Source organism: Lonchura striata, chromosome 23 (assembly GCF_050655825.1).
Source record: "Lonchura striata isolate lonStrDom1 chromosome 23, ASM5065582v1, whole genome shotgun sequence".
NCBI classification, from domain to species: domain Eukaryota; kingdom Metazoa; phylum Chordata; class Aves; order Passeriformes; family Estrildidae; genus Lonchura; species Lonchura striata.
In genome coordinates, this window is record NC_140725.1 from 1160238 (window position 1) to 1174035 (window position 13798).

General features: G+C 50.1%; 1 protein-coding gene across 1 annotated transcript in view; it reads right to left on the reverse strand.

Annotated features, from left to right (window-relative positions):
* MAN1C1 (mannosidase alpha class 1C member 1) overlaps window positions 1-13798 on the reverse strand; it is a 55235-nt gene that overhangs the window by 24839 nt on the left and 16598 nt on the right. The window contains exon 2 of the mRNA XM_021534959.4: window positions 11518-11614. Coding sequence (XP_021390634.3) covers window positions 11518-11614 — 97 coding nt within the window. The remainder of the gene's footprint in view (window positions 1-11517; window positions 11615-13798) is intronic.

Genomic DNA, 13798 nt, shown 5'->3' on the forward strand with positions numbered 1-13798 from the left:
GTTATTGTAAACAGATTGTACGTAACTACTGATATAAAATGTAAACACTGCCCTGAGGGCAGACAGAATGCCACTGCCTCCTTGCTAGCCAGAGCCCGGCAGGTCAGAGAAGGAATGCTACAGATAAGGGAAAATAAACAACCTTGAGAACGAAATCAGACACATTCCTGACTCCTCCTTTGGGAACGAGGACTTTTACACTCCTGGGATCCCAACAAGCTGACCCCAACAGCACGAGGGAAATCACCCAAACACCTGGGACAGCCCAGGCTGCTTTTTGCTGCCAGCAGGAGAGATCTTCCAGGCTCCTGGGAAGTGCTCATGAAGCCCAGCTCCACCTGCACGGCGGAGCAGCAGCAGCAGATGGGCTGCACAGGTAAAGCTGGCAGCACACAGGCAACTTCACGTGCTGCCTTTTAGGCTGCTGTGATCAAACTTAATAGAGAGTGTGTGTTCCAGCTGGGGAAGAAATGGCTTTTCTGGATTACAAACCACTCATGTTTTTCAAGTATCAATTTCCCCTGGAGAACTAAGGCTATCGTTCAAGCTGAAGCAGCAGCTCTGCCCTGAACCAGTGATGGGTGGGAGACACAAAAGAGCTTGGGCACATCTGGGGACGTGGCAAAGGGGGCAGAGTCTGGGGGAGAGCAGGCTGGGGGAACAGGTTAGCAATATTCTTATTATGCACTGGGGGGAAAAAGAGAAGAAAGGTGTTCAGCACAAAAATGAATCACCTGCCACAGCACCAGGTAAGTGACTTCCTTCAGAGGAATGGGAGAGCAGACACATGATAAGCACCTATTGCCAACTGATTCTTAAATATTTAATACTTGGCAGCACTCCCCAGTTTAATCCTCTTTCCCCCAGTTCCTCCAACCATCTTTCAACATTTAGTGATCCTCCAACAAGCAGCTCTGGTTCATCCCTGCACGACTCCAACACCTCCTGGAGCTCAAATCAAACTGTTCCTGTTCCAGAGTGTCAGGGAGGAGGGGAGGCTTGCCTGAGGCTGGCAGCACAATCCCTGATACAGCAGAGATGCTGCAAATCCACTCTCCACGTGCCTCCCATCTGTCTCCCGTGACACGCAGGCAGCTCTGTGGGCCATGGAGAGCTCGGCAGGAAATTGGAAGTGATAATCGTTCAAATGCTCCTCTGGGAAAGAGCTTTCCTCCTGCTTTTGGGGCTCAGATGCTGGCGAGGCAGAGGTAATTACTTCTGACAAAGATGGGTCATTTGACAAGCCAGGAGCACTTCTGGGAGGAGCAGTTCAAGGAGGTTAAGCACAAGACAACAGCTGGGGCAAAACCACTGCTGGTGCCTCCCTGGTCTGGATGTTTGAAATTAATTCTGGAGTGATTAAAGGTAATCTGATTATATTCAATTTATTGCTCCTCCACAGACCTCCTCGAGGACCTGCAGCATTTAATGTGAGGGGTCCCAACAGGCCCATTAAAATAAACACACACGTCCTACCTGCAGCTATTATCCTGCTCTGCCAGAGCCACAGGTAGCACTTAATGAGCACAGGCTGCTAATTCACCTCGGAATTCAAAGGGGAGACGCTTCATTACAACAATCAGAAGAAGGTGCCCTTCTGCCTCTCAAGCACACTTCCCAAAAAGTGGCAGATGTGTTATGACAGCACAGCCTGGAACTCCTGACAGTGATTTTCCCTCAGATCTGATCTGCTCTGGGTGGGCTCTGCAGAACAGGCAGAGTTGGGGCTGTAAAACCACTCATCCCTGTCGTGGTTTTATCCACAGCCCAGCAAACATCACCTCCCAGAAATTACCTGGCCCTTAACACCAGCCCAGGTGGGAGAGAATCCAGGGATAAAGAAACCAAACCACCCTTTGCCTCAAAATGAATTAACAGATGAATTGTGCTGTTCACTATGGGGCCTGGCCACCTGCTGGGAACTCAAGAGCTGAGCTTGGAACCCTCATAATCATCGATGGAGGAATCTAAACACATTTTCTCTGTGAATGCAGCGGGTCAGGAATGCAAATGGTCCATTACCATGAGCACAAACACATTCAGCCACCTAACTCCATCGCTTGGGACCATCTGTCCGTGTTCTTCCCTTTCTCTCCCATATTGTTAAAGTCACACCAACAAGACCCCAGCTGAAAGCCTGCAAATGCTCTCCAGCATGCTGCTTGACAGGATTAGATATCAAAATCATCTCAGCAGATTGGGGAAATAGTCAGAAACAAGCGGGATTCGATTCAGTGAGGCCGCACGGCGCGTTCTGCCCCGGGGGCAGCACAACGAACCATGAAGCAGAAGGAAAAAACAGTGAGGCAGCACTCTGAAACCATGGCCAGGCTGCAGCCTGGGAAACGCAGCTCAGAGCAAGGATTTCCAGCTCAGAGCAAGGATTTCCAGCTCAGAGCAGGCATTTCCAGCTCAGAGCAAGGATTTCCAGCTCAAATCAACGATTTCCAGCTCAAATCAACGATTTCCAGCTCAAATCAACGATTTCCAGCTCAAATCAACGATTTCCAGCTCAAATCAACGATTTCCAGCTCAGAGCAAGGATTTCCAGCTCAAATCAACAATTTCCAGCTCAAATCAACAATTTCCAGCTCAGAGCAAGGATTTCCAGCTCAAATCAACAATTTCCAGCTCAAATCAACGATTTCCAGCTCAGAGCAAGGATTTCCAGCTCAGAGCAGGCATTTCCAGCTCAAATCAACGATTTCCAGCTCAAATCAACGATTTCCAGCTCAAATCAACGATTTCCAGCTCAAACCAAGGATTTCCAGCTCAAACCAAGGATTTCCAGCTCAAACCAAGGATTTCCAGCTCAAACCAAGGATTTCCAGCTCAAACCAAGGCATTGGAGTGTTGGGAAAAGGAGCAAAGCCCCCTCAGGATGAGCAATAATGTCTCACACCAGAAAGGCACAGAGGCTCCTTGCAGCAGCACTTGGAGGTTCCAGAGGGAAGCCAGGGCTCAGCAGCAGGAATGTGACCTGCAATTAAAGCTGGGTAGGGCTGAGGCTGCTCAGCCTCCAGGGGAGAAGGCTGGAGGAAGCTTGACAAGGTTTTTGAGATGCTGCAAAGGATGAGAGGGTAAAAAGCACTCGGCACATCCCCAGGGAAAGGCCAAGGAGCTCTGCAGGAGAGAGGGGTCAGGCACCAGGAGCAGCTTTAAAGCACTGAGGCAGAACTGCCTGCCAGCACCTTCCAGCCCGGGGAAGGGAAGCACCAAAAGACCCCTGGCTGCTGCTTTTGTGTTTTGCTGGGATGGGTGGGAATTGCAGGTCTCCAAAAAGCCTCCTGAAGATGCCCTGGAGAGGCAGCAGAGTGATCCTGAGGGAAGGAAGAGCTCCACGAAACGCTTCCTGATGGCTCCATCCCCCTGCAAACCTTCCCCAGAGCTCCCTTAGTGACAGAGAACATCACAGCTACAATTTGGGATGTGCACACAAAAGTCAGGAAATTAAACATGCTGGTTCCCACAGCAACCAGCACGGAGCCTGCCAAGAGAGAGGGAATGTTCTAGCCTAGGCAAAAGGTGTCAATTTTAATGCCTGAAGGTGACTTCCATGAAGGAGAAGTCCATGAAAGCTCTGCACTCCTGCACGGGCAGACGTCGATCCTCAGGTTTTGTTCCTGAATTCCCTCTCTTCCTGGCAGGACACAGCACAGACTGGAGCTTGGAAATGGAGCTGAACCAGAGCAGTCGAGGCTGCTGGGATCCCCCACTGCAGAACTCCCAGTTTGTGTTTCCCAGCCCCAGCTCTGCGAGGAAACCACCCCAGTGTTAGAGGAAAGCACTGTGGAGAGAAGCAGGAGTAACCCAGAACAGTGCTCTTATCCCTGTGTTTGTACCTGGGAGGTAAATTCTGTGTATTTTGAAATTAATAGGAAACAACCTCTGCCTTTAGACCTTTCTCTTGAAACACTTTCATTTTTCTGCACTGAACATTTTCTTCCCTTTCCCCCCCCACTCCTTTTAGAGCTGCATACAAAGTGTGTTAGGCTACAGAAGTGGTGTTGGGAATAAAACATCACAAGAAGGATGAACAATTTTAGTCAGTCCAAAAAAAAAAAAAATAAATCCTCGCCGTGTTTCACACTGATGCCTCAAGCAAAGGTTGAGGGATTTCCTTGAACTCCCAAAAAAATCCTCTCTAGAGACAGGAACAATCCTGGGAGGCTAAAAGGAAGCATTTTGTGAAAGCAGAAAGGTCTTTGAGTGACAAACGCCTGCCCCAGCATTCTGAGCACACAGAGCCAGCCCCGGAGCAGTGACAAATCTGAAAGCTGAGTCCTGGGGGAGGAAGTTAAACCCACTGATTAACTGAGATAAGGGACTCCTCTCCCCCGAATAGGCAGCAGAGATGAAAAAAAAAATCAGAAACAAGCACCTGGAGAAATTACAGAGGAAGAAATTCAGTAGCAGGACCCATTTGATATATGATCTCCTGGAGGTGAATAGAAAAATGTCAAAATCTAACACTAATCCAGATGAATATCCAATGAGATACATAATGAGGGTGGAAAGAAACCTCAGCAGCAGCACAAAATGATGTGATAAAGCAGTTAAGTTCTAAATGTGAAATCCAACACAGCAAAGCCAGTTTGGAACCTGCTTAATCTCTTCAGAAGTTTCAGGAGTAGAAATCAAGTGAATTAAAACCAAAGTTGTGGTTTTTTTCTGTACAGTTTCCATCTCCTCTGAATAAACAAGGAAAAGTTAAACCACAGAGGAATAAAGGGAAGAAACCCACGAGTCTCAAGATATTTCCAACATTAAAAGGCACAGTTAAAAGTGTATTTTTAAAATATTCTTAACCTGCTCTGGTTTTATGAAGTTCCTGGTATTGCAGGGGGGCTGTGGCTGCAAACTCCTCCTGGAATTAAGCTGGAGCCAGAGGAGGGTCAGGCTCTGCTCCCAGGGAACAGGGGCAGGACAAGAAACAGCCTCAAGCTGTTCCAGGGGAGGTTTAGGATGGAAAGTGGGAAGATTTCTTCCCTGAATGGGTTATCAAGCATTGGAGCTGGCTGCTCAGGGAGGTGCTGGAGTCACCAGCCCTGGAAGTGCTCAGGAACGTGTGGATGTGGGTTAGTGGTGACCAGAGGGGTGGTGCTGGGTCAGTGCTTGGATTTAAAGGCTTTTTCTGTGGTTAATTCTGGGATCCTGGCAAGAATCTCATCAAGGATCTGCCTGCAAGCAGTGGCCACAGACACCTGGCCCTGAGGCACCTTCAGCCCAAGCAGGGCAGCCAGGAGCCCCAGGTGTGGCATTTACCTGCCTGGGGAATGCCAGACTGGTTTGGGTGGGAAGGGCCCTCAAAGCCCAGCCCAGCCCATCTATCCCATCCCATTATCCTAACCCATCCCACCCCATCTATCCCATCCCATTATCCCATCTCACCCCATCCCATCCCATCCCATTATCCCATCCCATCAATCCCATTCCATCCATCCCATCTCACCCCATTCAATCCGTCCCATCCCATCAATCCCATTATCCCATCCCATTATCCCATCCATCCCAGGTTCCCAGTGATCCCAAGCTGTTCCCAGCTCCCCGGAGCGGGTGCCGGATGTTTGCTCAAACCAGCTGGAAGTGCCAAGCCTCCAACTCAGCTTTTGCTGTGGAGCTGCCACCAAAGGCTCCTAATCCAGAGCTGGATCTGTGAGCAGTCCAACTCCACCCACTCTCAGCTGGCTGCCTTTTAATCACACGCTCAATATCTCTGAAGATTAGACAATTATTTCCGCATAATTAGTGTCCAGAATGAGGCACAGGCAACATCCATAATGGGATGCTTAAACAAAATATTAAAAGGAAAGAAGGAAAAATCTTAAAAGACGAGCTCGCTGTGTTTTAAAATACTCCCAGAGCCTGAAAAAAGGATTAAAAAATAGCTCCAGCCTGATTGTTCCCTGCGTGCTGTGCCACGGGGCTGCTCACGTGTGGCTCCCTCCTCATCTCTGCCTGTTCCTCTCTCAGCAGCCCACAGAGGCCCCACAGAACCCTCTCCACTCCCAGCCCAACACAATTTTCTGCCTTTCCCTGCTCCCATTTGCCACTCTAATGGCTGTTTTTCTGTTCCTTGTTTTGTTTCCTTCTCCCCGTTTTGCTGCGCGAAGCACTCGTGACAAATCCCCAGGCACCCTCTGCTGCTTGCAGGCCTCATTAAGCTCCAGACTCGCTCTGGGGTCAGGGCAAGGTTCAGGAAGCTGCTGAGGATGCTGGATGATGAATGGGGAGCGTGGAGATAACGTGGAGCTGGCCCAGCTTGCTGCCAGGACAGGCTGTGGGGTCCAGGGCGCCCAGATCCCCCAGGCCGGGCTCTCCATGCCAGCTCCTCCAGCCCTTCTCCTTTCTGACTGCACTGCCCTGCCAAGACATAAATCTGAGAGGAACCCACTCTCTTCAAGTGACATTTCTCAGCATCACTGCCCTGCCCAGCCCCAGAGCCAGGCTTTGATGCCAGCCAAGGAGTTTGAGGAGGGCTGGAGGCCACTCTGTGAGACACTGGGGTTTTTTTTTCTGTTTAAACTTTGTAAATGAATTTTTCAAGCTGAGAAGTCAGCTGAGCCACTGTAATCAGCTTAAACCCCTGCTTAGGGGGGGTTTAGGATCCAGCAAAGCCCTGATGTTTGAGCCACCACTGCCAGCAGGACCCAAGGTGAGACTGGAGTGGGGACAGATCTCCTGAAGGATTAATTAGCTTGGGAGAGATCTCAAAACAGGGAAAAATAACCCACACCAGGGATTAGTGTCAGCTCCAACACGCAGCCAGACTCCAGTGAGTTTGGGAGTTGGAGGAGATCCTGATTCCCTGCTTCCTGCTGCCAGGAAATAAGTTTGTTGCTGCAGATTTCACTGACATCAAAAGCCAAAGTCAACTCAAAATGCCCTTCTGAAAATTATTCATCTGGGGAACATTATACATGAAAAAGACAAAAAAAGATGATGATGCCAGGGAGCAACAGAGTTCCAGCAACATCTTCATTACAAGGTATTTTTCTCTTTAAAGAGCCCATGGAGCCAAGCATGCAATGTCACGTGCAATAGTCAGCAGGCATAATTCAGCATAGAAATTAAGAGAGCCATTATTATTATTATTATTATTTTAATCACATAAAAGGACTCTCCAGGGTTTTGCAATTTTGTGATCACAGGGAAAGAGACCCAGAGACAGAAGAGAAAAGGTGCAGTAAGTGATTGCACAATTGGAGGTTCCCATTTCTCTTCTGGTAGCTGGGATTTTGCTGAATTAATATTTTCATTCAATTATCTCTCCTCTGTTATGTATTCACAGACCAACTCCTGTTGGTTCTAACTGAGCTGGGTGTGTTTGCTGCCTGCTAAATCCTGGATGCAGGAAGCAGCTCTTTGGGAAATGTTTGGCTCAGATGGGTGCACTCACCCTGGCATGTGGAGATTTTGGGGTCCAGCACCTGAGCTGGCAGCCCCAGAGCAGCTGCTGTCACAGGGGTGTTAAATCCACTGGGGATTCCTGGAATTTCCAGTGGGATTCCTGGAATCCCCATCCAGATCTGAGCCTGGCAGGTCACAGCGCCACAGGGCAGCGATGAAGTCTGGTGGGATTTTCCAGGCAAAACAACCTGAAGGTTCTGGAGCTCAGGACAATCAGTTGTGTCCTTTCCAGAGGCCTCACTGGATATATTCCTGTGGTTGCTGCTTTCCTTCCCCAGCCATTTCATCATCCTTTTTCATCCCTAGAGCCAAACCAGCCCCATTTCCAGGCAGCTGAGGCCAGTGACCTCCTGTCCTCAAAGCAAACAGCTCAGGCCAAAGTCTGAGCCCAGCACACAAACACAGCCACGGATTTTCCAGGAATTTCTCCACCCTGGGCCCTGTCAGCAGGCAGTCAAACGTGCAGCCCTGCTGCAGGATGAGGTGCAAACACTGCTGTCCTTTCAGTCTGCTGGCAGGGCTGTGCCACCCGCTCCTGCTGGCCTGGCAGTGTCCTGGCTGTGGCACTTGTCACTTGGAGTGCCACCAGCTGAAGCGACACAGCCTCGCAGCAGAAATTCAGCATATGCTGAGAGGAGCAATGGCTGCAACCAGGCAATTCATGATTTCAGTCATGATATCGAGTGGGGAAAGAGGGGAAAAAAAAGGGGAGAAACCTGGTTAAGGCTTGCTATTTTTAAACTAAAATTAATAAACCAACATGCATTTAGGTGGTGAGAAACGCCTAACAGCACAGCAGGGTTCCATATTTACTTGCTGTCACTGATTTCAGAGCAAATTGGCTCAGGGTATATAAGTCAAAGAAAGATTCTTCTGCTGCCAGCACTGCACACTTCAAGAGATATCTGAAAATCAGGCTTCTCACCTTATCATTGTTAAAAGAGTGTGCAATCAAAATGTAACTGACAATTCAGCTGATGCACGAGCAGAACGAGATGCCAGCTCACTCTCCCGTAGCTACAGAAGCTCTGTAAAGCTATCAGGATTTTAAAAACATTTTGTCAGAAAAATAAGTGGCTCTGACAGAGCTGGGGAGCGGGCAGAATAATAATCCAGTGCTCTGGAGCTCATGGTGACAGGTGCATTTCAGGGCTGTGACACACAGAGCTGCTGCCCTCTCCAGCAAACATCACTGAATTTAATCCTTACAGCACCCAAGGCAGCAGTGCTGAGGTGCTTGGGAAGGGTTAAAATCACTGCACCGGCACTGGGAGCAGAATTTGTACCTGCAGAGCTCCAGTCTCACCCTCAGCTGTGCCATTTTCCTTAAAGGTTCCTAAATCAGCCCTCTGGGGCCTGGTTTGGTCAGTGCCTGGCATTCTGCAGCTTTTCCTTGGGAAATCCTGCAGGCAGCCCTGAACCCCCCCAGCTGTGCAGCCTTTAGGAGCAGCTGGAGCCCCTGGAACCTCGTGCTGTGGGGTTTGTTCCAGCAGAGACCACCCCCACTCCCTCTGCGGGGCACTGTGCCCACTCCCAGGGCACCATTTCCAGGGAAACCATCCCACACCTGAAAGTCTAAACCACGTTCACCCCACTGGAGGGCACGGGCTGGGCTGCTCAGCGTGGCAGTTATCACAAGCATCACTGATGAATAATTAATGCTGATGAAAGGAGCACAGCTTGTGGGTTTAAGGAAAGGGCTCTCGAGCTGCAGTGATTGTAAATGACAGCAATCACAGGAGTCCTGTGCAAATAAACTCTGTCCAGAAACGTGGGAGAGGCTTGGTGAGAGAAACAGGAGCTGGAGAAACACCAAGCACCAGCAGGAGGGTGAGACCAGGTCTCCAGATCGAAGTCCAGGAGAAGGGGAATGCTGGAAAACACCTGGGAAGTAGCAAAGTTGGATCTCTGGAGAGATGAATGGGGCTGGGGATCCAAGTTTTCCTACCTGGGCAGGAAAGTGGGGAGGGATGCTCTCTCCTGGCTGCCAGGAGAAGCAGGACACTCTGCAGGAGCAGAGTTCATTTTTATTTCTACTTGGATTAGAGGGAATATTTGATCCAGAGCAGCTCCCCCCAGGCTGAGGCTGCCAAACTGGAGGCTCCAAGTGAGCAGCAGCACATCCACAACAGCAAAACAGCAAAATGTATCACCCCTCAGGAACTTGATTGCTTCCCGTGCACGCAAACGCACTCGAAAACATCCCCAAAGAGGTTCCTCCCCTCCCACATGGAGGCAGCTGCAGAGAAATCTCAGCTTAATATTGACATTTCCAGCCTGGAGAGCACCCAGTTCGCCTCCTTTCCATCTGGAGTTTGGGATAAAAAGCCACTGGATGTGACAGGAGGGGGAATGGGCAGCAGTGCAGGGCCACAGTGCCCTGTCCTTGTTTCTCAGAGTTAGGACAGTCAGGAGGAGGAAAAGCCCAGTGAAAGGCTGACATGTACCATGCAGCTGCTTTTCTGAATTGTCTGCAAATCCTCGTGCTCCAAAGCATTTTTCTTGAGAGTGCTCACAGGCACACTGCAAACAAGTGTAAGTACTGTCAATTGTTTTAGCATGATAAATGCATTTTAAAGCTTTCAATATTTTTGTCTGTTTACTGGCACACTCCTTGAGGAATTTTGACAAGCTTGCCAGAGTGGAGAGCTGCAAAATGCTTCAGCTTGCTCTGAGCCCCGTGCAGAGTCTCAAGTAAAGAACCTGGCTGTTGCTGGAGGGGGTTGAAAGAGCAAAGCAAAGGCCAAACCCACCCAAATCAGTGCCCCTGGCAGAGAGGGGCTGGGCAGGGGGGTGGCTGCTCACACCCAGCCTGTGACAACCCCAAACCTCCTTCCCTGACCCTCCACAAGGGTTACTGGGGCCTCCTTGCAGCCCAGCCCTGCACAGGCAGCTGAGTCAGATGTGGCCTCAGCACCCCCACAGCAAAGAACCTGTCCCAAATATCCCATCTAAGCCAGCCCTCTGTCACTTTGAAGCCACTCCTGTCACTCCAGACCCTCACAAATGGTCTCTTCATCTTTCTTGTCCTCCCTTCAGCTCCTGGAAGGCCTTAATTAGCTCACCCCAAACCCTCTATTGCCCAGGCTGATGGTGCCAGAGACACCTGATGCCATTTTTCCACCTTCACACTTCCCCACATGTCAGCCCCCAAAGCTGAGCAGGATTAGGGCTGGGGTCCACACAAAGCAGATCTGCACAGGCTGAAAGCTCTCCCCTAGGTCCTGCAGCTGATGTGGAGAAGGAGCTGGACACCTACAGAGTGCAAAACAGGATGGGAGTGCTCTCCAAACCCTCAGTCCCACCCTCTGCACTGAGGAAATCAGCTCAGGGGTGACCTGCCCACGGAGGAACTCTGCTCTGCCCCGATCTGGCGGAGAGCTCCAGGAGACAATCTCTGCACATACATCCCTTGGAAAGGAGCCTGGAGCCCCTGCACAGCAGGAATTCCCAGGGATGGGAAGGGAAAGGAAGGGCTCCTCATGGTACAGGCAGGGGCTCAGGGAGCAGAGCAGGGAAATGCTCCAAGTGCAGAGCAGCAAAAAGACAACTTATAACCCCAGAAGCCAACAAATACCCCTAACCCACAACAAGTATCCCACCAGAACGAGCAGGAGAACAGCACTGAGAGTGGCTCACATAAATTAAGGTAATCTGCTAAAGAGTAAAATTGTACAAGCCAGTTAGCACAGGGTATAAAGAGCTTTTAATATTGATTCACTCAATATTTCATGGAATTCACATCTTGCTCAACAGTGGAGAAATGAGAGAGAAAATGCTCAATTTGGTCAGGTCCTGAAGCCTACAAGCTCAGACAAATAGCAGCATTGTCAGCTCTGGGCTGGCTTCATGTTTTAATAAAGACACTTTCATTTGAGCACTGCTCCCAAGCACGTTTGGTGCTGGCTCTGCACAGAGGTGCCTGGAGGGAGGAGGCTCCCAGCCCTGGGACACACACAGCACACGGATTCAAAGCCTTGCATCTCCCCAGCAGCCAGATCAAAGCTGTGACAGGCACCTCCCTGCCCTGCAGAGAGAGGAGCTGCCCTGGGCACTGCCCCCGAGCCTCAGCAGAAGGGAAACTGCAGCAGGCTGAGCCCTACTCACCGAACATGTTCCCGATGTGGCCGTTCTTGGTCAGCGGGCGCAGCTCGTTCTTCCCCAGGGCGTACTGCTTGTAGTTATCCCAGGCAAACTTCATCATCTGGGGGGGGGAAGGCAATGAAAACAGTCAGCAGGAGTGAGAATTTCCACACCTGAGCTCTGGGAATCCACGGCAGTTTCCCACTCGCTGCTAAACCCATGGCCTGTTAATTATAAAATGTTCGTTCCCACTGAACACGAGGAGTGGGGCTGCATCCAGAGCTTGGGTAGGTCTCCAGCTCATCGTTTCTGGTGGAGAACCTGGCACATCTCCCACCAAAACCCCACACTGCACCTTGGCCCTGCAGACCACGTGGGATCTGTAGGAAGCCATCTCCATCCCTGGATTGCCAACCTTTTTCAGAGAGCAGCAGTATTTCAGAATGGTTGTTAAAATGGGCTGAGAATGTAAGGGCAAAGCTGATCTGTCCCTAAGTCCAGGGACAAACTGATCTTAGGGACTGCACAGAGGTTTTCATCCTGTTAATTGTCAGAATATATTCACAAAGACCAAATCCATGACATTTTGTTATCTTCTATCAAAACTCCACAGTGCTTTCTTCAGAGAGCTCTGGGTGATTTCTGAGCAGCCCTTTCCAACTCAAACTATTCCTTTTGGGATGTTTGAGCTGTCCTGCCCGGGCCCAGCACCTTGACCTTCCCCTGAGGGCTGTGCAGTGCTTGTGCAAGTTCCAACACACACACACACATCCCAGCACAACTTTTTCTGTCCTCCTGCCCCTCTAGGAGGAAAAATTAAACATGCAAATGTCCTTTCTTCACCAGGGAGAGACTGGGACTTGCCAGCTTCCGAGGAGTGCCTTAAATAAAGCTGCATTTTCCACCCCTCCAGCCTGGCTCTGAGCAGTTCCAGCCCCAGCACGGCACTGACCTGAACATCCTTTGAGTCAATCCCTGGCAAAAAAGATAACAAAGGGGAAGAAGGGACTTCAGAGAATCAACCATGTTCTCCAACAAAGATAAGTCTGAAACGCTTTCCTCAGACCAGACTTTTGAGGGAAAATGACAGTTTAAACGAGATCCTTCCTCCACAGAGCGCTCCTGTCTCGTGTCTGCAGCAGCACTGGCCGCTCTGTTTCAGCATCAGACCCGGCAGGTTCCTTTGCTCTGAAATTCCTCCTGTCATCTCAGCTCTCACTCTTCCCTCCAGCTGTGTGTTTCACAAACCCAACATCACAAGCCCCTGGCAGTATCCTCCTTAATTAGCAAAAAGCCACATCCCCAGATTCCCCCTCCTTTTTTAAACACTGAGCTTCCAAAGTAAAGTTTCCTGGAGCTGTTCAGATGGAGCAGGATAAACATTTGCTGAACTGATTGTTAACACTCAGGCTCCAACGCCACCAGGAGATGGAATGCTGGACAAACAAAGCCAATTTGGGGTTTGAAAACTCAGTGTGGGAAGAATTAGTCAGTGGAGAGCTCTGCTGAGGAAACTAAATAATGACCCAGGGAGAGAGAAGAACCCCTCCAAAAAATGCACTCAAACATGCCCCAGGCCTATGACTCGAGGTGTTCACTTTATTTTTTCCAAATCTCTTTTTGTTGTTTTTTTTTTTTTTTTTTTTTGTTTTTCCCAGTGGCATCAGGTTCTAAATGGGAAGTTCTCATTCTCTGGACACAAAGGGTGAATCTGTGAGGAGCTCTGGCCTCTCTCTGGGCACTGCAGAGCAGTTTTGGGGTGTCAGAGCTTGCTCCTGAGGCTGGCAGCAGGAAGGATGGTGTTTGTCAAGGCAGCATTCCCACAGCGAGCAGCAGGGCTGCTGCAGCACCAGGACACAGCCAGGCACCTCCCGGGCTCCCCTCAATCAGAGCTGAGGAAGGGGGACCCTCCTGGCACCCAGGGAGCCTGGGCACGCAGAGGATGTGGAAATGATCCTGTTTTGTTCTCTAAAACTCCTAGCGCTGTAATTCTGAGTCAGCCTCATTTTAAGCTGAGTATGAAATTTTAAGTTATTTCCTTCCCTCGACTTCTTTAACCCCTCCACTGCAGAAGGTGCAGGGTGAACCCAGCTTGGCACAGCTCCCTGGGACCCAGAGTCTACAGACACCCCATCCCAGGGAGGGCATGGAAAACCACCTGGGCTTCCCTTCAGCCTCCCACAGGCAAAATCTCCTCTTCTCCTGTCTCCTCATCAAGGAGGGACAGCCTGAGACCCCCCAAAGTGCTCTGATGGAGCCAACATGTGCATCCCTCATCTGCCTCTGCAGCCATTTCAGCTGCCTT